This window comes from Grammomys surdaster, unplaced genomic scaffold (assembly GCF_004785775.1).
Source record: "Grammomys surdaster isolate TR1022 unplaced genomic scaffold, NIH_TR_1.0 273, whole genome shotgun sequence".
Lineage (NCBI taxonomy): Eukaryota > Metazoa > Chordata > Mammalia > Rodentia > Muridae > Grammomys > Grammomys surdaster.
In genome coordinates this window covers 1,612,322-1,636,568 of record NW_021604714.1, presented here as the reverse complement: position 1 = coordinate 1,636,568, position 24,247 = coordinate 1,612,322, and the positions used below count along the sequence as shown (strand labels likewise).

Genomic DNA, 24,247 nt, shown 5'->3' with positions numbered 1-24,247 from the left:
TATCTGAGCAGTAAATCTCCCTAAGGCCAGACCTGTCCTGAGCGCCAGGCTTCTGGAGAGTTATGAGGGCCTGAGGTGGACAGAGCACACAACCTCTAGGGGCGTGGCTCCCACAAGAGCCCCAGGAAAGACCCCAGCTGAGGGAGACAGGGGTATCCTGCATACCTGTACCAGGCTCAGAGGGCAAGGAGGAACGTAGAGGACCTGTAGACCCCACCTTTTCGTCTCCTGACTCCTCTCCGTGACTGGCAGGGACTGTCCCACAGGACAAGCGTCACCTGGCAGCCAGCAGAACTGTTTAAAATCTGAGACACCAGTGTGCCCTTCTGTTGCCGTGTGTCTCTGAGGTGTCATCTCACCTGAATGAGCCTCAGTTTTCTTCTTCTAATCGACAGCGTGGGCTGTGTCAGCCTGCTTGGGAAACATCGAGGAACTAGAGGGACAGAACATGTTGCCACAAGCTAAGCACAGCACACTCAGAGAGGCGGTAAAAAGCACCCCAGAGTGGCCCTGAGTCTGGCTCTCCCATTTGTGCAGTGTGACTTTGGGAAATCATGTGATCTCCCTATGCCTTGAGCACGGAGGTCATGAGGGACGATGCTGGTACCTGAGGACGGACCTGCCCCATCAGAGTGTCCCTAAAACATGACTGACAATGATGTGCATGACGCCCACGGCCTTGTCAGGCACATGTGGGCCAGTGCAAACTGTCCCTCACTAGTGCCCCTCCGCCACAGTCCCTAGCACCCATCCCCATCCCTCACAGGTGCTCCTACTTCCATCCGGAACCCCCTGTGTGTGTGGGGGGACACTTCTTGCTACCCATTGCCATCAGATAGCCGCCAGACTACATCTAAGGCTGCTGCTTGCTAGTGACAGCCTTCTCTCCTCCCCTGACTCCCCACCCCACCCTCTGCTCCTCTCATCTGTACCCAACCCTGTCCCCTACCTCCTGCTGCAGGAAGTTCCAAGCCCCCACCAAGCCCAGCAGGGAGCGGGGGCGGGGCTCAGCGGGCCTTGGTCCAGCTTCCTCCCCATCATCTAGAGTCAGGAGAGACCTCACCTATTCCCTTTCAGTGCTGTTGAAGCCGGGGCCAGGGTTGTCCCTGCCATCAGCATCAAATTTGGGAATTGTGACTGTGCAGTGACTAGGAGTCAGTTTCAGAGCTGCTCTCCTCTGACCAGCATGGGCACTGGAGGGCCATGCCATTGAACAGAGTCAGGTATGTAGTTTCTGCACTATTTTATTTTATTTTTATTTCATTTTTATTTTATTTTATTTTATTTTTTTGTTTTTTTGAGACAGGGTTTCTCTGTGTAGCCCTGGCTGTCCTGGAACTCACTCCATAGACCAGGCTGCCCTCGAACTCAGAAATCTGCCTGCCTCTGCCTCCTAAGTGCTGGGACTAAAGGCGTGCACCAGCACTGCCTGGCCAGGTATGTAGCTTCATCTGGAGGTAAAATACATTACACTGTGCATTATGGAAGACTGGGCCATTCCAAAGTCTGAGGTTCCGAGCCCTTGTTCCATTCAAGACGTGTGCCAGCCTGTCCATCTAATAATCGGCCTTTGGAGTTCCTTTTAAAAGGATTCAAAACAACTCCCCTTTCAATCAAAGTTTCATTCAGATAAGACAGGGAAAAGTCAGGGTGACTGTAAAGTTCTGAAGCAGGGGGATTCCACCCAGGGGCATTTTTGCAGTGTTTTGGTGACTGGTCTGGAGGACAGAGCATGTGACATCCCACTGCAACTCAGAGGTGCTGAAGCCCTGACCAGCACCAGAGATGAGTCATGTCTGCACCATTGGTGGATTGCTCCTTTAGCAGCTTTGAGCACCTGACTGAATTTTGTGTCTTATTTAACCAGCCCCCTCTCACTGGACACGTAGGTCAGCTCCCGTTCTCCTTCTGAAATATTGTCAGCTGCATTTGTGAGACCCATGATCCTCCTTCCCCTGAAAGACCCCTCAGTTGCAGGGGAAAGGGAAGTTCTGATTTCAGCCATGACATCTGGTGATGTCCCATGGGTCCCCCCCAACAAGTGTCTTCAGAGGAGCTGGGGCTGTATCTCTAAGATCCCTGGTTCACAGGGAGCCAGATACAGTGTGTGTGGAGCAACATAGCTGACCCTCAGCCATCCTAACAGACAAGACTAGCTCCCCCATCTACCCAGGCTAACATTTCCTGCATCAGGGGGCTCGGTTAGTGAATGAAAGTGAGGTATGTCGTCTCAATGAGGTGATCGCTATTAATTTATGAGAGCTTGTAAGGCCATCCTGGGTGAGGAAGGGCTGCCAGCAGGTGTACCTCACGCCTATGCTCCCCCACCCCTGCCCAATAGACAATGGTGACTCTAATTATCACACATGACTCAGCTCAAGCAGACGCTATGTCGTATGGACATCAGGAGGGACATGATAGTCATGATGAGAACTTCTAATTAGCTGATCTCCTCAGAGCCCCTGAGCATCTCCATGATGGGCGACTGACCCAGGGAGTGGCCCCAATATTGTGATTCACCCCATTCATTCATTCATTCATTCATTCATTCGTTCATTCATTCGTTCATTCATGTATCCCACAGCATTTATTGAGCCAGGTGTGGTATCCAGAAGGATTGCACATTCAAAGTCAGGCTGGGCTACATAGTGAAAACCTGTCGTTCCTCTCCCGCCCCAAAGCAAGCAGGTATTGATTACCCTACTGTGTGTCAGCCGAGTATTTAACTAGTCCCTGACCTTCAGTGGTTACCTTCCTGTGAGAAAAACAAACAGTGAGAAGAAACCCACAAAGAGAAGAAAAAAAGAAGGAAAAACCTGAGATCAATACAGAAGCATTTTGAAAGCAATAGGAACAAGTGAGTGAGGGGACTATGGGGAGGTGGGCTGATGGCAGCGACGACGCTATGAGGTGACATTTGAACTGAGATAAATACATAAATACACATAAGCCAACATCCCTCCTCCTCCCCTGGGGCAAGACCTGCTGAGATCAGGATCCTATTCCAGGTGGCTTCAAGGAAGGTTCTGGAAAGGGAGAGTCTCCCACTCCCACCCCAGGACCTTTGGGCAAGGCGGCAGGATATCAGCTTGTCCCCTCCCTGGCTGGCAGCAGGGATAACCCGCACCGCTGCTTGCCATATGTTAGTCACGGAGTTGTTGAATACCACCCAGCCCAGGTGCCATGCAGGACCTCAGCCCCTTTTGTCAGCAGGCAGATGAATAGCAATTTTTAATTCATAAGCTATCTTGCCCAAAGCCCGTGTCTCAGAAGGACCTGTGGTTTTCATTATACGGTGATAAAATTCTATAGCAGCTGGAATGATAGGGCTCCAGTGGGCAGCGATGGGCCTGCAGGCTAGGCTGCCTGGGGCCCAGGGGCTCAGGAGCTATGGCCACTCACATGCCTGTTTGATGATGACCCTTGGCAGGACAGAGCATAGAACAGATTCTTGGGGGTCATCCCAATCCCTGTGACCTCAGGAACAGCAGCCATGCCTTTGATATGTTGGTTACTTTTTTCATCCTATGTGTGGGTACTCAGCAGTTGGACTGCACCTGAGTGTCCATGTAAGCAGCCCAAGGCACAGACAGAGACAGAGACTAAGAGGGAGGAGAGACAGACTCCTTGCAGTCTCTGGGTGAGGGTGGGGCTAACTAATGCTGGACCAGAACAGAGGCAGAGAGAAGGGATCAGGCCACATAAGAACGCATTCTAGCTCAGATTGTTACAAGTGAATCACAAGTCACAACCTTTCTTTTTCCTGCCTGAGGTCTAGCCCACAGCTAGATGCCAGGGATACCCTGCCTTCTGAGCCTTTTCTCTGATCACTGCTGAGGGAGGAAAACAACAGATGTGTTGTGAACATCTCTCTGGGGACCCCAGGGGATAAAGCATAGCACTCCAGACTTAACCCTCAAGGCCAATGCTGGCGGCCCCGAGAACCAGGAACACCCCAGCACAGAGAAGTGCCTGGGCAGTTCTGAGTACACCAGCCTGACTCCCTGGGGTTCCAAGCCTCTGGTTAGGAGGTGAGGCCTGGTTTTCATGGCAGGCCTTGTTGGCTCTGGAGAGCTGGCTGACAGGACTCAGGAAGGGTGGAGTCTCGGGCTTTTCTTTAATTCAGAGCAAAGGGAGTCCAGAGCTGGTGTTAGCCCAGTGGCGCAGACAAGGCAGTTCAGAGCCATCAGCCTGTGCTCCCACACACTCCAACCACCACTCAGGAAACCGCTTTCTACCCAGACCTGACGGTGGTGCAGGTTAAGATGCTGCAGATTCGATAAGGGATAGTGTGTGGGGCTGATGAGATCTGGGGAGGGCAGGCAGGTGAGGCGCAAAGGGGAAGCCGCCAAGGAGGGTCACCCCAAATGAGCCCCCCCTCTCTGCCCGCCCTCCCCACCTCCCTCTGCTACCTCACAGAGGTCCCTGCTCCACTCCAATGTTCTCTCTGGTAGCTGACCCTGCCTGCCTTTCACACCTGGTTCTCACTATTACTCCCCTCCCTGGCTAATTCCCTTTGATCTTAAAACCATTCTCTGGGGACACCCAAAGACTCTATCAGTGAGTTTAGCCAGCTCCTCAGCCAACTGAGCCCCTCTGCTTACCGGCTGGTATCTTTCCCAGGGTCACCCCCTCTTACCTCAGGACACATGGCACTTGAGGGCTGGCTGCCCACCTTCATTTTCTGACTGCCACAGGTGTCTCCTGAGTACCCCTGCATGTCCTCAGTGGGGCCATAGAGACCAGCCCTGCTGGGCCATAAGTCCCCAATACTCGATGTTTGTCCACTACCGTGGTACCGGCGTCCCTCTAGGGCTAGCCTTAGCCCTCCAGCCCCTCTATGGGCTATCTCTCCAACTACCTGGAGGACACGACTGTGCGGACTCTCTACAGCCATGTAAAACAGTATCTCGTCGTGGAGGAATTCATCTAGAACTTTCAAGGAAATAATTTTTTTCTCCTGCATTTTCTTCATTTTCAGCTGACAGCGGCTACACATATTTTTGGTATACAGCGTGATGCTTTGCAATGCATAAACCCGGAGGATAATCATCCCCAAATCAGGGGAAATTAACATATACATCACCGTGGGCACTCACCATTCCTTCATGGGAGGAATATTCAAAATTCCCTCCCCGGCTGTCTTGAAATATGCAACTGCATTATTTAAAGCCACAGTCACCCTGTTGGACAGTCGGATACATGGTTTATTCTTCCCAACACACTGCCCTTGTATCATTGGCCAGCCTCTCTCTGTGTTCCCTCCCATAGCCTTCCCTTCTCTGATAATCCCTGTTCTGTGTTTAACTCTGAGACAGACTTTTCTGGGCTCCACGTATGACTGGGATCGAGCTTCCTGTGCCTGGTCTATTTCACTTAATTTAGCCCCCTGGGTAGAATTTGGTCTTTTTTATGGCTGTGTAGTATTCCGTTGTATTTGTATGCTATGTCTTCTTTGTCCACTCATCTGCGGATGACATGGACTGAGTTGATATCCTGGCTGTTGGGAGCAGTGCTGCATTGGTCATGGAAATGCCATCTCCTGGACATGTGGATCCCATCTCCTTCAAGTGTATGTATGCAGTAGGTTGCTGGGTTCTATAGAAGGTCTCTTTTTAGCTTTTAAAGGGCCAGTCATGTTGTTTTCCATTGTTACAGTATTGGTCTATGCACAACCCCCAGCAATGTGTGAGGGTTCCCCTTCTCTCCATTTCTTCACCACCACTTTGTATTGTGTGTCTTTTTAATAATCATTGTTTAAAGTAGAACAAGGTGGCAGCTGGCTGTGGTTGTGCCCGCATTCCCTAACAACCAGAGGTGCTCATTATTTTTCCATGTACCTATTGGCCATTTGCGTATCGCCCTTTGAAAATGTCCATTCTGGGCTTTTCCCTCCTGGGACTCCTGAGAGTCTTTGGTCCATCACACATGGCCGGGTCAGGTGGATACAGATGTGTGCCCAGGCTGAATGCACATGGGAAGAGAGGTGCACACGTGAGTTGGGCTGCTTGGGTTCTTTGGGTGAGGTGTGTCATACCTGAGCCTGCTTCCTTTGGAAACAGTGGGGTGTCTCTTCACGGGGTAATGGGGCAGCAGTGGTGAAGAATGTATAAATACAATGTAGACAACTGAGTGTCTCTGAACAGTGGTCACTGTTTGACACACTGAGGACCAAAGTCTGCATCCCCTTTTTGCAACTTTCCCTCCATGCAGAGATGGGAGTCCCATCTCTCAGATTTCTGAAGCTCCTAGAGGGGTGTCTGTCCTCAGGAGAGCCAGAGGGGCCAGGGGTAACCCATTGTTTTCTTGTGATATTTAGACTGACAGTTTCCGGAATCTAGACTCCTCGGGCTGCAGCTCTGCTATCATGCTAGAGCCTCACGCATGCCAGGGGCACCCCACACTAGGGTCGTCACATGTTGAGAAGGGAGATGGCTTCCCTCCTGTTCAGCAGTGAGACTAAATGGTGAAACAAGTCATCTGGGCTTCCATGTGACTTGGATATAGCAGATCGCTATGGTGGATCAATTTCCAGAACAGCAAAGAAATGCTCACATGTGTGTGAGGGTGTGCGAGTGTGTACGCATGTGTGTGTGCATGTGCACCTGTGCGCATGTGCAGAGCTCACAATCCCGGGAGTAAATGATGGTGGGAACAGAGGCCGGAGCAGCAGCATGATGCCCTGTGGACCCAGGTGTCTGTTCAAAGACTCATCCGCACAGCAACTAACTTGCAAACATGAGCCTTGGGTGTGGAATTCAGCATCAAGGGTGTGTCCCCATCAGATGAACAGGGATGGGCAAGGGCCCCACTGGATGATGCCCAGCACTGAGCAGGGACCACAGCAGCTGTCTTAGGGGCATCTGGGCAGCCAGCATTTGTGGGCACTTCCCATGGTCCAGGCCCTGTCCCGACTCATCACACCTCGCCAACCCTCTGCAAGGAGGGCTCCTGCTCGCTCCATTTTGCAGACTAGGAAACAGTTACACATGTGCTAAGAAACTCAACTAAAGTCACACAGCTGGTATGGTGCTGAGTTGATCCCACGCGGCCAGCCTCCTGAGGGCATGATTGCAGCCTCCTCTACTCTGCTTTTCCTCTGGAGCCTGAGCCCCATGAGGGCCCCTTCTGTCAACAGCCGGACAGTTTCATAAAAGACAGTCCTTGTTGTAGCCTGAAGGCAGGACCCCACACAGACGGCCCTGTGCCTTGCCCGTGGTCAGGGCTCAAGTATGAACTCGCAGAGGGTAAGAGGGGGCTAGCTGATGAACATGACCTTTCCCACACGGGGCTCACTTCAAGCCAGTGCCCAAGCCCCACAGCATCCTAGCGAGTGGTGGGGTTGCCATGGTGACAGCAGCAGCAACAGCCAAGTGAGCACCTCACTCAGGTGGCCTTGGCAGCTCCCTGGGTGTAGCTGATTTTGCCTGCTGGTCTTAGGAGCTTGGAAGAAAATCACTCGGAGCTGTGGAAAGTGTGTGTGTGTGCGTGTGTGTGTTGGTATAGAACGTTGGAGAAGGTCCCCAAATTTATTTGAAAGTTCCCCAGTTAGTGGTATTTGTCAGTAGACTTACTGGAAAAGGTGCTGAGACGGGGGATAACTGTCTCAGGTTCAGAGGACAGTGAGGCCATAAATGGGGGGCGGGGGTTGGTGCTGGGTAAGAGAATGAATCTGCACATGCCCGGGTCAGAAGCTTTAGTCTCCCAACCAAACCTTAAGCAAATTGTTCAGCAAAGGGGTGCTCTGTTTTCTGAATGATTTATGGCAAAATCTTACAAAGATCAAAATTGGATCACATTCAGTTAAACATTTCATAGGCTCCTTTATTGGAAAGAACAAATGGATATGAAAATCTGGAGAGGTGGGAAGCTGGCCATGGGGCCTGGGGATGCCAGGGCCTATGCGAGATGAGGAGGAACAGGGGAGGACCAGCCCCCTCTAAGATCCATGTAGTCCTGGCTTCATCCCACCCCAGTCCTGTCTGGTCAGCTGTGCTGTGAGGACCTGGTAAGGACTCCTCCTCCAAGAAATGCGCCCCCTAACACCAAGCAGAAGCAGGCCAAGAAAGAACAAATGAGAACATGTGGTCCTATGAATGGGTGAGACCACATACTCCTATGAATGAATGAGAGCTTGAGGGCCTATGAATGAATGAATGAATGAATGAGAGCACATAGTCCTAAGAATGAATGAATGAATGAATATAAGCATGTAGTCCTATGAATGGATTAATGAGACCACACACTTCTCTGAATGAATGAATGAATGAATGAATGAATGAATGAATGAAACCATGTAGTCCAATAAATGGCTGAATGAATGAATCAGAACATGAGGTCTTATGAATGAATGGATGATTGGTTGAATGAAAGACAGCACACAGTCCCTCATTTCCTGTAGCAAATGGCCTAGTGATAGCCACTCTCTGTGCCTCCTCATACCTTGTCTTCTTTACACAAACACAGGCACATCCACCAGTCTGCTGCGTGGGAGAAGCATCAGGCAGAAGCATGTGGGAATGCACTTGCAGAGCTGAGGCCAGGTCCAGATTCCAAAGCCACATAGAGGCGAGTCCTGCAGTGGCTTAGAGAACCAGAGGGACTCCTGGCTGACTTCTGGTGTCTGCGTGTCTCAACCCCTGTCCTGCAGCCTTAAAGACAGAAGGGGAAGCTATCTCTCCTAGACTTTCCATTGTTGGTACTTTGCAGTGGGGACAGGGAAAAGCAGGGAAGTACCACAGCTTCCAAGGTGACTTTGGACTCCATGCATATTGAATCAGAGTCAGGGACAGTCTGTGCTCACCCTGGTCCTGCCCGTACCCCAGGCCCTGCTCATGACAGCATAAACCAAGCAAGCAGCTGCCCCAAGGCAGAACATCCCCTCATTTTATCCTCACATGAGGCAGATGCCAGCATCATCCCTGTTTACAGCTGAGGCATAGCACAGAGAGGTTAGGAAAGCAGTCCAGGATCACACAAGAGCATCAGCCCTCTTCTTCCTAGCTGACTTCCCTCTTCAGCCTTCCCTTCTGTGAACAGTGTTGCCTGCTGTGACCGCAGAGCCCTGATTTGGGAAAGATTGGTGTGGGTTCCTTCCAAACTGCAACTTCATTCAGCCTGAATTCCTGACTTGTAACATCTGAGCCCACAGTGCCAGGCTCAGGCCTGGCCACAGGATAGCCTGTCCTAGAGGCTGCAGAGTTGGGATGCAGTAGATCTGGGAAGGAATGAGCCAACTGGCTGGTGAGGATCACAGCCTGGCTGCAGGCCCACAACGAATGGACAGTAGTCCCCTGGGGCTGCCCCATACAGAATCCATACAGAACAGAATATCTGGGCACGTGCTACCACAGTGGACAGTTACAAAAGGTCCTTGTCTCCTGGGAGTTCATAGGCCAGACAGGTAAAGGAGTCACACAGAGAAGCCAGAAGAGGGACCACTGCCTGTGGGCCAGGGAGAGTTGGCTGGACAGCTCCACCGGAAGAGAAGATGGCTGGGTGGGGAGGGTGGGAGATGAGAACAGAGAGGAAGCCAGGGAATAAGAGATCTGAGCAAGAAGGAGCATGTGTGAAGCCCAGGGAAGCCGAGGGAAACGGGAAGTGGGGTGGGCACAGCGTGGCAGCAGAGACGCAGGAAGCCTGGCTGGCAGGGGAGGCACAGAGGCTGTGGGGCCTCGGCAGGAGGCCAGAGGTGCTCATGTATAATTTTTGTGAGTCGCTTAAATAAGTGTCTTTAATTTAGTAAGAACTTAGAATATTCTTTAAAATTGAATTATGTTTTAACATATTCATCATTAAAAAAAAAAAGCAAACCCTTTTTGCCGTAGAAAGTCAGGATGGAATGACTAGGCTAGACTAGAATGGAACTGTAAAACATGCAGAACTTGGGCCAATGAAATGGCTGAACAGGGAAAGGAAGGCCCTTGCCTGACGAGCCTGACTAGCTGTGTTCAATCCCCAAAACCTATGTAAAGGTAAAAAGAGCTGGCTTCACAAAATTGTCCCTGATCTCCACCTACACACCTCAACATGTGTGCCTTTATACACACTAAACTCTCACAGAAGTAGCGATACATATTTTAAATTAAAAAAAAAATAGCACAAAGGAGGGGGCTGGAGAGTTGGCTCAGGGGTTAAGAGCACTGGCTGCTCTTCCAGAGGTCCTGAGTTCAATTCCCAGCAATCACATGGTGGCTCACAACCATCTGTAATGGGATGTGTTTCCCTTTCCTGGTGTGTCTGAAGATAGCAACAGTGTACTCCTATACATAAAATAAATAATTCTTTAAAAAAATAGAACAAAAGGAAAACATGTCTACTGAGTCCTGTCTGGATTTTGCCTGCTTTGGAAGGCTCTATTCTAAAGGAAAACACAGGCCCGATGTGGCCCAGCATGCTGGAACTCCATCCATGAGCCACTGCGTAGCCAGTTGTAGTACACCCTGCAAGCCAGCACTCCGGAGGTGGAAGGAGCAGCGGATCAGAAATCCAAAGTTATCTTTGACCACATAGAGAATTCAAGGTCAGCCTAGGCTATCTGAGACCCTGTCTCAAACAAAAACAAACAAACAAAAATAACAAAAAAAAATTAAAAAGGAAAACAGTATTCAGTATTAAAATTTGCCAGCACCAAAGGGAGACTTTCTCCCTGGCTCAGAGAGGGCTAGGTGGAACCTGGAGAGGGTGCTGTAATCTGTTTGTGATTCAAAGTTTCTACCCTTAGCAGAGACTACTGGAGTTTGTCCCCCTGCAGAGCAGTGTGTGCCCTTGACTCTACACCCCTCTGCTGGTCCATCATGGCTCTCGGCTTCTGTCTTGCAGGGAATACCAACAGCATCTTTGCCCTGGACTACATCAGTGGAGCTCTCACCCTGAATGGCCTGCTGGACCGGGAGAACCCCCTGTACAGTCATGGCTTCATCCTGACGGTGAAGGTGAGGCCCGCCGGCTGGATACCACACTTCCTAGACCATTGAGGAGCCTGAGGCCATCCCCAGCAGTCTGGAGGACAGGAGGAGGAAGGGTGGCTATAAATGCAGGCCTGCCCCACCCTTCACACACGCTACAGATGCCCGTGCTGACTGGAGCTTCCATTTCCTTTTTAGGGGTGATGCTTCCCCAGATTAGCAAACAGCAGGCTATAAGGGAAGGGGTAGGAGCTGGGGTCCCTACCTGGAAAGTGTGGAAGAGATGCCAGCATCGGGCCTTGCAGCTACCTGCCACTCGTGGACAGTTTTAATTGAAATCAATGACTTGCTGAGCCTTTCCCAGGGAAGGCTATTGAGAGAATGGATCTTGGTGGGGAGGGGAGGCAGGGGACCAGGGTCTACCAAGCTCCAGGCGTGTAACAGTGGGAGAAGGGACAAGTATAGGCAAGGGGCCTTGAGAAAGATCTGCATGAAGGTTGGGACACAGCTGGCCTTGCATGGACCCCCCTTGGCCTTGAGAAAGCCCGAGTCAACTGTGGAACTCTTAGTTCTCATGGTTCACCATCTCCTCCCTGTCCCCTGTGTTCAGGTAGGAATCTGCCAGGGGGACATGTAAACAAAGTGTCCCCCATGTACACTAGCCCTAGGCCTTCTTCATTCATATTCTGCGTCCTCTAAAGGGGGCCAAGGGGTCTGTTCCAGAGGAAGACAGCTCATCCTTCTACCCAGTACCTCCACCGCCTCACCTAGGGTCCTCTGAGTTCTGTGTTCCCACCTTCATACAAAATGTTAGGTGACTGTGCCATTGGGCGGGGCATTTCTATCTCTGTGCTTGGTGGCAGACACCCTACCCAGGTCTCCCTCGGAGTATCTGGAGCCGTAAATTGGGGTCAGAACTGGGGCGTTAGTGCTTCGGGACCTGAGGCATTTTTGGATCCTTTCTGCATCGGACTCAGACCTTCCCAGGTCCATTGATGTTGGGACCACAGTGGGGACTCAGTTAAGTCCTGATCTGTCAGGAGTGCGAAGCAAAGGCCTTGATTTTATCATCTTCCAAGCCAAGTGGACTCTCCCTGCACCCCTCAGTGTGTGTGATATCTGTCTGGTCGTCCTGCCCCCTCCTTGATGGTTCCAGAAGCCCATCGCCTGAGTTTGAAACCTATTCAAGGTTTCTTCTGGTACAAACTACCCCACCTCTATGATCCTCAGTGTCTTTGTCTGTGACATGACTGCAGAGGGTGGAATCGTCTTCCGGAAGTCATGGTGGGGATTTCATGGATAGTTTACACTGACACAGATGACCTAGTGCTAAGAACGTCCTGAGTGGATAATAGCTGTTTCTGTGACCGTGGATACCTTCCCCTGTCTGCAGGGCACCGAACTGAATGATGATCGTACTCCATCTGATGCTACCGTCACCACGACCTTCAACATCCTGGTGATTGACATCAATGATAACGCCCCCGAATTCAACAGCTCTGAGTACAGCGTGGCCATCACCGAGCTGGCACAGGTCGGCTTTGCCCTGCCTCTCTTCATCCAGGTGGTGGACAAGGATGAGGTGAGTGACTGTGCTCGTAGTCCATCTGCACTCACTGCCTGCCTGGTCTATGCAGCACTAGGAGGGGTAGGAGGGGTAGCAGGAGTCCCCGGCTCCTGCCTTTGATGTACTAGTTACCTGCTCCTCACGTGGGGACACGCCTCCCTCACCTCACCAACTCCTGTGGCCTAAGGATGCTTAAGAGCAGTTCTAGCATTGTCTCACATTCCAGTGGTTTATCCTGTACCCTCTGGAGTGTCTGCAGTGCAACACACACATACACACACATACAGACACACATGCAGCACACACATTCCGTTCACAAGCATAACACATAGCAGACATTCACATACGTCACACACACACAATATATAACACATGCATCACACACTATACACACACATGCACCACACACACACACCATGCACACACATGTACCACACACACACATGTATGACACACACACATACCACACTCGTGCATCATACATATGCACATACATGCATCATATATACCTCATGCACACACGTGCGTCACACACATACCCACCACACACATGTATCACACACACTGTACACACATGAACACCACATACATACAGACACATCACATACACATGCATCACACACAAACCATACCCACACATGTATCACACATATACGTACAGCCCCACCTACCAATACATGCATCACATACATACATACCACCCACATGCATAATACACACCATACACACGCACACATCCACCACATGGGTACACACCACACACACCAACACATGCATGACACACAACACATACCACAAACATCCATGACATACACCATACACACATATCACACACACACACACACACACACACACACACACACACACACACACACACACACAGAGTGTGCATGAGAACCTCAGAGCCAAGCCTAGTCCAGGTTTCTGTGAAATAATGATACCTAAAGAACAAGAAACACCCATACCTGTGTAGCATCCAAGGTCCAGGGCTCATAGACCGTGAATGATCAGCTGAAGAGAGGGCTCCCTGGGGGGAGGAGTCTTGAACTGAGCCAAGGGACATCCACAGAGGAAACTGGTGGCCCACAGAGGCCCAGAGGCAAGAACCTGCAAGCAGATGGCAGAGCAGGCTGTGGCCCACACACACACACAATGCAGGGTTTGGGCTAGGATAGAAGGAGCAAGAGAACTGGGAGTCAGGCAGAACACTTGATCTTGGAGGCAGCACAGGCTCTGTGCCCAAGGGGCTTGAGGGTAAACTCCTGGGGAATACAGGGATAAGGGTTCAGCCACAGATCTTGGACTGGAGCATCCACCCTGTGTGACCGGTTCAAATACTTGGCCCCACAGAGCAGTGAGTCCTCCCAGCTCCTGCGTGGCTGGCAGGATGGGAAGAAGGAGGGATCTGAGCCAGACAAGTGACCAGGGGCCCACCTGGCAAGAGGGGCAAGAGTGTGTTCTTATTTCAGCCAAGCGTCACGATTAATTTGTTTGAGGAGTGAATTTCAGGACAGCCAAGGCTACACAGATAAACTGTCTCAAAAAAACAAACAGCAAGAAAAAAAGAGGATAAGCAAGCCCGTGCTTCACTGAGACCCCCATCTTCACAACCTGCAACCTCCCTCCCCCCCCCATCTACCTCTCCCCCTCCCTTTGTCTCCTCCCCCACCCCACCAGGCTTTTAGGTTTTGGTTCTTTTGGCCCAGCAGGCTGTCTCAGGTGTGAGTCCACTCAGCATCCTGAGCCTGCCTCTGCGTATCTGGGTGAAGCCAAGACCCCTTGGTCCCTGTCACACATTTGACTGAGTATCTATCACTCAGACCACTGTTCCTCTGAGCCCTGTAAGATAGATAGTGTCTCCCCAACACATTGTTTGTGATGGACGCAGTAGGTCCTCTTTGGAAAGTAACCCCAGATACCCTGAATGTGATTGTCTAAGTCACTCATTTAGGAGCAAAGACAAGGGATGTGAGACCAGGCTACCAATGGTAGGACTGGACTCTGTGTGAGCGTGTGGTCGTCCATTGTCTAGCCACACCCCCAACCTTTCTAGGCAAGTAACTAAGACATAGCTGTCAATCACAAAATTTGAAGGGAGTGGGAGGTGATGCCTCCACTCCAATACCCCGTCCAGTCCCCCACCCCACCCCTGCCCACTGCTTCTCACACAGAGCTATGAGAAGGAGCAGGGGAAAGGCCTCTGGTCTAGGGAGAAACCAAGGCAGCAACTTCTGCTTTCCAGCCATGGTCCCTCCACCAAGACTGAGGCTCTCCAGTAAGATATCCATTGCCTGCGAAGCCTATCAGCTCTAGAAGGGATGCCCCAGGAGCAGGATAGCCCCGTCTGCCTTTCCCATTAATTTCTCCCCGGATGCCTTTGTGGAGGTTCTTCTTGCTGAGATTGTGATTATTGGGATTTTTTTTTTCTGGCTTTGGCGGCATTCTCGCATCCCTGCCGAGTGATTCCTCTCAGCTCGCAAAGCTCCAGCCTCCCTGAGGACCAGAGGGTGGCCTGGTGTGACTCAGATACCTCCTTACCATCACAGATGTAATTAGCATGTGATTTTCGCTGGTCCCCACCTGGTGGGAGTCAGGGCAAGTGATAAACCCCGACCAGAGACACTGGTTTCAGAGTGTCCCTGGACCCTGTCATAACACACTCAAGTTCCCTGAGCTACAGCATGTGTGTGTGTGTGTGTGTGTGTGTGTGTGTGTGTGTGCTTGTGATGCTTCACATTGGGTCTGCGGACTGGTTCCCTTTTTATCTGTTTTCCAGCAACCCTTTCCCATGATCCTCCATGCCGGAACCTGAGCAGGACCCAGTGGGAAGTACTGAGACTCATTTTATCCAAAAGTCACATCCCTAAAACAGCACTTGGTCTTCCGAAAGCTCCCATGGGATCCCGTGGCAAGCCTTGTCCCCCACCCACCCTTAGAATATTCGTTGCCTGGCTCATGCCTCCCATGGTACCCGGTCCTCTGGCCCATTTTCCCATGCTCCCCTGCCCACCCACTTCATTCACACTGTTCATCTCAACACGATTGCTGCTTCCCTTGGGCAGCTTCAGCTCCCAACGTGGGAAACCGAAGAAACTGACGGAGGCAGGCAGTGGCAGTTCAGATGCTGGGGCTGCAAGCTCCTGTCGCCCAGGACTTTGGCTCTACTTTAATTTGGGAGTGGTGGTGGTGATTGAGACAAGGTTTCTCTGGGCAGTTCTTGCTGTCTTGGAACTCACTCTGTAGACCAAGCTAGCCTCGAACTTCAGAAAGATCCACCTGCCTCTGCCTCCCAAGTGCTGGGATTAAAGCCACATGCTACCACCACTACCCAACTAAATTAAACTTTTTTTAAAAAGGGCTGGGCACGCCCCTGGGCTAGAGAGACTGCCCAGCATGTGGGAGGCCCTGAGTTCTATCCCCAGTATTGGAAAACAAATAGGTAAATAGGAGAAACAGCATGGCAGGAATACAAAGATAATTTGGAGAAAAGGAAGCTGGGGCCAGAGTTGTAGCTCACTTGGTAGTAGGCTTGCCTAGCACAGCATGTAGGAAGCCCTGGGTACAAGCCCCAGTGCTGCAGAAAGCAGGAGTGGTCATGCACATCGGCAACTCCAGCAGTTAGGAGATGGGAGTGGGAGGATCAGAAGTTCAAGGCCATCCTCAGTTAGGTAAGAAGTTAGCAATTTTGAGGCCCACTCAGGAAGAGGGAGGGAGTGATTGTGTGTGTGTGTGTGTGTGTGTGTGTGTGTGTGTGTGTGTGTGTGTGTGTGTTGGTGATGATGATGATGATGTCAGGGGTATTTCAGGGAAAGGGGCTCCTGTCTGCTGAGATGTCATTGAAAGAGAGACCTCTGAAGTGAAAACATTTAGTGGATGGATATTCTAGGCAGAAGAAAGCCTGAGGGGCATGGCTCTGAGACAGGAGCATGCCTCTCAGTCAAGGAAGAGGATGTAGTCAATCCCAACAGTGGGGAGGCAGAGACAGGTTTCCAGAGCTTGCTGGCTAGCCAACCTGGCTGAATTAGTAAACTCCAGGTTCAGAGAGGGCTTGTGTCTCAAAATTTAAACTAGAGAGCAGTTGAGGACACCTGGTGTGGTCCTCTGCCCTTCACATGCGTGTATGTTTGTGTACACATGTACCCACATCTGTGTACTCACATACGTCGCATGTGCACACAGGTGCACACACACACAGATAGAGATGGCAGCGTTGGGGGAGAATCAGGTATACTCAAGGGTATTGTCCTGAGAGAAGCTGGCTACCAGATGATACAGTCTATGTGACTCTCTGACATCCCCCAAAAACACAGGAGCTCCATGGCTGACAGCAGGGGCTACAAAGACTTAGAACAAGGCAAGGTTCTTTGTTGGGGGAGTAGAATTGTTTGGAGTCCTAGCTTAGTGGAGGGGAGACAGGAATCTATACATGCATTATTATTCATAAAAATATAGAACAAAAACTATTAATTCTACTACATGCTAATTTATGAAGTATTGCATAATATGTCCCCATGCCCCCAAAATCATGGGGTGAGAGGAGTCACCGTCAAGCATACCTATAGGGGCTTTTTGACGAGATGACACTACCCCCTTCCTCCATGTTTTAAATCAGCAAGCCTGTAGTATGCATATGACAGACAGGCATCTCTGATTCAAGTGTGACAGGCAACCCATGGCCAGATAGGGAAACTGAGCCAGACAAACCAGAAGGAAAAGGGGACAGAGGTCACAGGACTGAACCACATGGGACACATGTACTGCACTGGGTCCCAAGGGCACAGACTCTGTGCTCAGAAATCAGAGGAGGAGGAAGGGAAAGAAGGAAGGCGGGAGGGAGGGAGACAAGAGTAAAGAAGAGGGGAGGGAGGGAAGAGGAAGGAAGAAGGGAGGGAAGGAAGGAAGGAGAGAGGGAAGGGAGGATGCCTTAAGGCAACAGACTGAAGGTCAGGTGTAGCTAGCCTATGAGAGATTCCCACAATGCACTTGGCCATGTGCTGCAAATTGGGAACTGTTAATTTAAACACACCTCCGTCAGCCTCTGTGCGAGCACATTATGACTCCTGGAAGAGCTGGGGCAGGCAGAGGGAGGTGTGCTTACACAGGTAAGGAGCACCTGCCACCTTCCACAGCACCGCCACACCCATCCTGGATGACAATGATGGCTCTCTAGTGTTCTTCCCTGAAAGTGCCAGCTGCCAGCTGGATTGAATTAGATTTCACAGGCTTGCTGGGTTTTTTTTTTTTTCTTTTTTCCCCCAATACATGGAATTCGCCAGCAAATTACTCTTAAAGAGGGAAAATCAATCATTTGGAGCGGAGATAAGCTGAAGGCAAGGCAGCCTGGGATTGATCCCATCTGTGCGGGCGTGTGTGGAATTCGATGGGTAACCTGGGGGACCAAGAAGAAGAGAGGAGGAGAGATGGAAGAGGAGAGAGGGGCTCTCAGTCCGTCTGGGCCAGAGTAGCCAGGGGGCTTACTTGCCTCTGTGTGGAGACAGGACAGTCTAAGACCAATGAGCCAGAGGGATTCGGTTGCATGGCAAGCGACACTCCCTGGTTTGTACATGGTCGTCTTCTCCCTATGTTCCCAGGTGGCAGAAAGGGTAAGGGTAGCCCTGGGGCTCCTTTCATACATGCCATCAAGAGCTGGCATCCCACCCACACACCAGGTCACTCCCAGAGGCTCGCCCTCCGTTGAGATCAGGCTTTCAATGTGTGTATGGGCTCGGGTGTGTGACACTAAGTGTCTACAGTTTCAGACAGGAAGTGAAGGGAGAAGAAGGGGAACAGAGAGTGTGGAGAGGAGACAAGAGGGACAGATGGCAGGAGAAAGCACTTTAGTCAGAGGACATCAAGTAGTTTATGTTCGTGGGTGCACAGGAGAAGCCCCCAAAGCAAAAGTACCATTTTACAGACTGGGAAACTGAGGCACAGGAAAAGGCCGTCTCCAATCACACAGCAATGGGTGGTAGCTCCAGAGAATACACACTCTCACCTTTAGGCCTGTCTTCTTGGAGGCCCAAACCAGAGAAGGCAGGACTTGGGGTGAGAGTAGAGTCAGAAAGAGGGCTGAGAGGGGACTCTGAGCTGTTGGGGGCCAGATAGACCTAGAATTCAGAAAAGGGCAGTGGGGCCAAACTGCTGACCATGGGAGACAGTTGCCTCCACGGTCCCTAAGAGGAACTGGAGACAGAGTAGGCGAGTTCCATGGGCTTCTCTGGTGCCTTCTGGGCTTGGTCATCCAGATGAGCCTTGGGGGTGCCGTAGGCATGAGGCACTGGCCTGGGGCAGCAGGGACAGAAGTCTGGGATGGGAGGGAGAAGCGGCTGACTCTAAGGGAGAGGGTGATGGGTCTCCTCCCTGCCAAGGCCATTTCACCATGTCTGATTGGGATTAATTAAGCAGAAGACAGGACAAAGGAGTGATAAAGAACACAGCTTGTCAGCTTTGATTTTCTGTCACTCAATAGCATAGATGAGCTCAACAAAAACCAAGAGTATGGAGCCCGGCAGTCCATGCTGAGGGTGGGAGTGGATGGGCCCTACACATCACATTGCCGGTGGTCCTCCTCTGCCTGCCCCTCCCAGCCCTGGCCAAGGTCTCAACTCCACCTACCTCAGGAGTGCCTCCCCTCTCACCCCGTGCCTGTGCCTACTAGAACTCTGGAAATGGCTCTCCTAGATGAGTGTCTGTCCAGGGAGCTACCAGGATGTCACAGTTTGTCCTCAGTAGTCTGCTGGGTGGACAGCACCTCTCTCCACCCCCAACCCCACTCCCAATCCCATTTTGCAGACGAGGAAAGCAGGTCTAATGGAAGAAAAATCATTTGTGAGAAATTGCAAAACTAAAGAAGGGGATGCCTGAGTCAGTCAGGCCTCAGGTCTGACTGCTCAGGGTGTTTAGGTTTTGTCTGTTTGTGGTATATGCGTGAGCAGAGGCATGTATGTGGAAGACAGAGGTTACCTTTGGGGGCCTTCCTTCCACCTTATTTTTTGAGACAGCTTCATTACTTGCAGCTCATGAATTCTAGTAGGTTGACTGACCAGCAAACCCCAGAAATCCTCTCCCCGTCTCTGTCTCACCCCCACCCTCGCCCCTGCCTCCGCTGCTGACATTACAGGAGCACTCGGCACCTGGTGTTTACATGGGTGCTGGGAATCAAACCCAGGACCTCATGCTTGTAAGCAAGCACTTTACTCCCTAAGCTATCTCCCTAGCCCTGATTTTAACAATCACTAAACTTCAGTGTTCCCCACTGTGGCAGATCTGAGTTCTAGACAGTATTTCTAAAGAGCATGTCATTGACTCCGGGGACCCCCTCTGCACCCCGCTTCTTTATCCCAGGTCTCTGCACTGGCTAAAGGGCTCTCACCAGCCCATGGAGCTCCCAGGAGCCGCTTGTCTCTGGGGAGAAGATTCGGTTCATGTCAGAGACGGCAGGTTCCACTGTACTCCCTTAAGAGATGGAGAAGGTGTGGACAGGACTTAGAAATTAACAAGGGAGTTTGGGGGTTGGAGCCCTGAAAATTAAGAGTTTTATTATCATCCTTGGTCAGAAATAAAACATGCTCTTGGTGTTTAGACCAGGGATGGTTGCAGGGATTTTGAATATTTATCTCCTCAACAAATACTCCTGTCTGGAGGCTTATTCATGAGGGTGTGACCAATGCTTGAATTTAGTCACTAAATATTTTTTAATAGTTTCAGAATTGAACCTCTAGATTTTTATGATCGAAGTAGGCTATAGCCATTCCCTAAGTTTTTAGGGTTACTTCTTTAAAAGAAGGAACATGCTAGTAGTCTGAACTGGGGTTCTGTTGAGGTCCATAAAGAGAAAGCCACATCCTGTAACAGAGAATCCAAGATTCCAGCGAAAGTGAGCCACCAGGTCATTGGCCTGTCACTGCCAGTGACCAACAACAGAGAGCAAAGAGTCTACTGTGTAACCATAGTAAGGCATCTGAGCTTGGGCTTCGGGACTGGCCTGCAGGCCTCCTCGTGGAGGAGGCCTGGGCATGAGTCGGGAGATGTACTGAGACCTTCCTCACTCTGGAAACCAGGGTGTCTGTAGAGGGATGGAGGATGCCCAACAGACCACACAGCCTTGCTGAAGAAGTCAGGCCAACTTCACCCCACCCAACGCAGGCCCCCTGTCCCTCTCCAGTGGGAGCCTCAAGAACCAGTATTTGCAGAGGTCCCAATGCATGGGCCCCACCCCATGAAGGACTGAGGCTAGCACTTGGCCAAGAGGATACTGTGACAGAGCCCTGGACCCAGTTCCTCAGGCTTAGTGGCAAAGAGCAAGGGCAGGGCCTGCTCTGACCATACCTGGTGGCCCTCCCCTTCCAGAAACTAAGGGAGGGGCCAAGGTTAGGGGAAGTGGCCAGACAGTCTCTGCTGGCAGCTGGCTGATAAGGAACTGCCCTCTGCAGGGGGCCGGAAGGCTGTAGTCACCAAAAGCGATTGGGGAAAGGCGGCAGGGGAGCCAGGAATGATTTCAGTGTGTAACCCTTCCTAAGAGATACATAAAACCAAGCCTTGCAGAGGTCTCCAGCCAGCAGCCTCTGGCTGCCCAGCCTTGGGAGCAGGCTGCAGCGTTTTAGGGACCACAGCCCCACCAATCAGTCCTTCTGATCACCTCGCGCAGAGCAGACTTTAATCCCCGCCCCCGCAGGCTCCGCGGGCTCCCTTTTGATGTTCTTTTTATCTCCCTTTCCAACCACATCACCCTTTAATGGCTCTGGAAGTGCCTCCTGTCACCTCCAGCAGCAGGATGGCAGCCCTGTAGAGGGACAAGTGAGAATAGGAGGGTCCTGGAGTCTCAACAGGTATGGAAGCCACCCTTTCTTTACAACCTGTGGCGTGGGAAGTGGAGGCAGGGAGCTAAGACTGAAAGAGACAGGACGGACCAGAATTCAGATCCTCCCGAGACGGACGGCTGTGTATATTGAATAGCTGTCCTCTCTGTCTCTTGTAGAGGGCCTGGACAAATGTTGATGCCACACAGATGTGTGTCACATATGTTAAGGCCAAAAGTCGGAAGCTGTTGAGACAAAACAGGCTAGGGCTGTAGTTAAAAGGGTTTTGCACCAAGTCAACATACAAGGTGGGTTTCTTTCACACACGCTCATCCCTACAGATGAGTTTCTGCTTAGTTCTGGCAGGAACTGGCCCTCCAGAACAGACAGGGGGAGCATGTGGGGTCTGGTCAGCAGTGATTCCCAGGTGATTCTGGGAAGCTTCAGAACAGTAGCAAGAAAGGGGTCAGGCCTGAGTCCCTGGGGGTAAATCCAGGACAGGAGATCAGGAGTGGGCAAACCTTAGTAGCACAAGTAGACAGACAGTAATGTCTGAGACCCACAGACGTCAAGAGGCCAGAGAAGGGACTGAGAAGATGCCAGGGTAATAAAGTGCCCGTCACCTAAACATGGGGTCTTGAGTTTGCTCTATAGCTCCCACTGAAAAGCCAGGTTTGGTAGCACAGGATTAAAGTCCTAGTTCTGGGAAGGTAGAGACAGTGCCCTGGGGCTCCCTGGCCAGCCAGCCTCAGCAACCTGGCCACATGGGTGGGCCACAGGATCCCAGTGAGATTGTATCAGATCAAAAGGTGGACCTCAAGCACCAGAGGATGAAACCTGAGATAGATCTCTGACCTCCACACCCGTGCACCTGCACACTCACACGCATACACACCCACGCACCCACACCTACACATACACATGAATACTCCAAAAGATGGTCGCCGGCTGGAGAGCTGCCCTGAGGGTTTACACAAATGCTGTGCTGTGCAAAGCTCATGCTGTCCTTCCAAGAGGCTCTTCAGTTCCCATGGTTGACCTCAACTGGGCGCCCCATCTCTCTCTATGTGCTTGGTGCAACCTCCCCTGTTCTTCTGTCCCATTGCGCAGTGCAGATCATTCTAACTAAGGCTCAGACTTGCTCCTGCCTTGGCTGCTGGTTCCTGGTGGCTCTCACATTGAGATACCTGGAGAACTGTTACAGCTCGGTGCTGGGATCTACACCAGAGCCTCTGGTTTAATCAACCTAGGAGTACGTGGCCCACAAATGTGCTTTCTAGCCTGCTCCAAAGAGATGGTGGCAGCGACACTGTGGTGTACCAGGGCCAAACTCTGAGAACGCCCCTCCTGGATGTGTCTGGAAAGAGCCTCTGGGAAGAATTAACTGGTCCTGAAGAATAAGACTGATCCTGAATATTCACGATCCCATCCCATAGCCCAGAGGCCTAGACAGAATAAAAATAGGTCAAAGGGGAACTGGCGATTCGGCTCAGTAGGTAGAGTGCCAGGCTTGCCTGGCATGAAGCCTGGGGTTCAATCCCCAGCACCGAATAAACTAGGCATGGTGACACACACATTGAGGCAGTAGAAGCCGGAGGATCCAAAATTCAAGGTCATCCTGGGATACATAGCAAGATAAATACCAGCCTAAGATACAGGAGACCCTGGTTCAAGGCCATGGGGCAGGATAAAGAACAGGAACAGCTGTCTGGGGCATTCTCTCTCTGCTTCTTGGCTGCCAAGGCATGAGTGACTCTCTTCCCCAAACCCTCCCTGCTCTGCTGGACCAAAGCTTCTCAAACGAGAGGCCTAGCAAAGTGTGCCTTCCTCGAGTCATTTCGGTCAGCAATTTTGTCATAGCAACCAGAAGCCTGTCACTTCCGGTAATGATATTGCTTACCACAGGGCCAACGTGCTCCTTTCCTGCTGCATCCCAGGCCTGCAGTGGGGGAAACTCTACGTCAGAACCCTGTTCCTTTGTACAGTGGGGCAGGATGCACTGACCTGGAACCTGGGCCTGGGCTCTTTACCAACTACCATCTTCTAGCCACCCTGGGTAGCTCCCCCAACCTCTCTGAGGGGTCATCACTGTCACCTTGCCCTCAGGAAGAGGATATGATGGAGAACTCCTGAGACCATTGCCGCCTTATACCTAGTATGTGTGTGAGGCTCCCAGCATGATGAGTGACCTCAGAGACTGATGATGCAATGGGGGACACTCTGCAGCCCCTAAGAGAACTGAGGAAGGACTGGGGCAAGGGTTCTACTAGTAAAGTACCTGGTGAACAGACATGAGGAGACTCCATATGCAAAGAAAGCTAGGCACGGTGGCATGCGAGTACAACCTCAGCCCTGGGGCAGGAGAGGGAGGGAGACAGGGGGATTCCTGAAGCCAGCCAGCCCAGTTGACAAGTCTCAAGCTCAGTGAATGGTCCCATCTCAAAGAGTAAAGACGGAGAACAATCAGGGAAAGACATCTGTGGTTGATCTCTGCTGTCTACACATATGTGCACATGTACAATTGTGTATGTGTGTGTGTGTGTGTGTGTATGTATGTGCATGCACACTCACATATACATACACCTACACTAGCAAACACCTATACCATAAAGCGCAACACAGACAGAAACACACTAGAGGCAGGACAAGGCAAATCTTCAGACCACTCAAATGCTGAGAGCCACACCTGCAGGAGGCGCTCAAAGCTGTCTGTGACCATCCCAATCAGCCACAGCACCTGGGCATGGGTAGAAAGCCATCCCCACGGTGGAGCTGCAAGAGGAGGAAGAGTGTCCTTCTGTTTGTGTCTCATGGAGGTATCAGTGTCTGTGCATAAGGAGGTCTACCCCTTGGTGTGGGTGTTAGACTTCGGCACGCAGCTTGGAACAGACAACACCAGACCAAACGGTTCCAAAGAGGAGGGGGTTTATTGAGAGAGAGAGAGAGAGAGAGAGAGAGAGAGAGAGAGAGAGAGA

The 24,247-nt window shown here is 51.3% G+C and overlaps 1 protein-coding gene across 1 annotated transcript in view; it reads left to right on the top strand.

Moving 5' to 3' along the window:
• The window catches only part of Cdh23 (cadherin related 23), a 349,164-nt gene that overhangs the window by 156,128 nt on the left and 168,789 nt on the right, over nucleotides 1-24,247 (top strand). Inside the window, 2 exon segments of the mRNA XM_028776789.1 lie at nucleotides 10,822-10,934; nucleotides 12,301-12,489. Coding sequence (XP_028632622.1) covers nucleotides 10,822-10,934; nucleotides 12,301-12,489 — 302 coding nt within the window.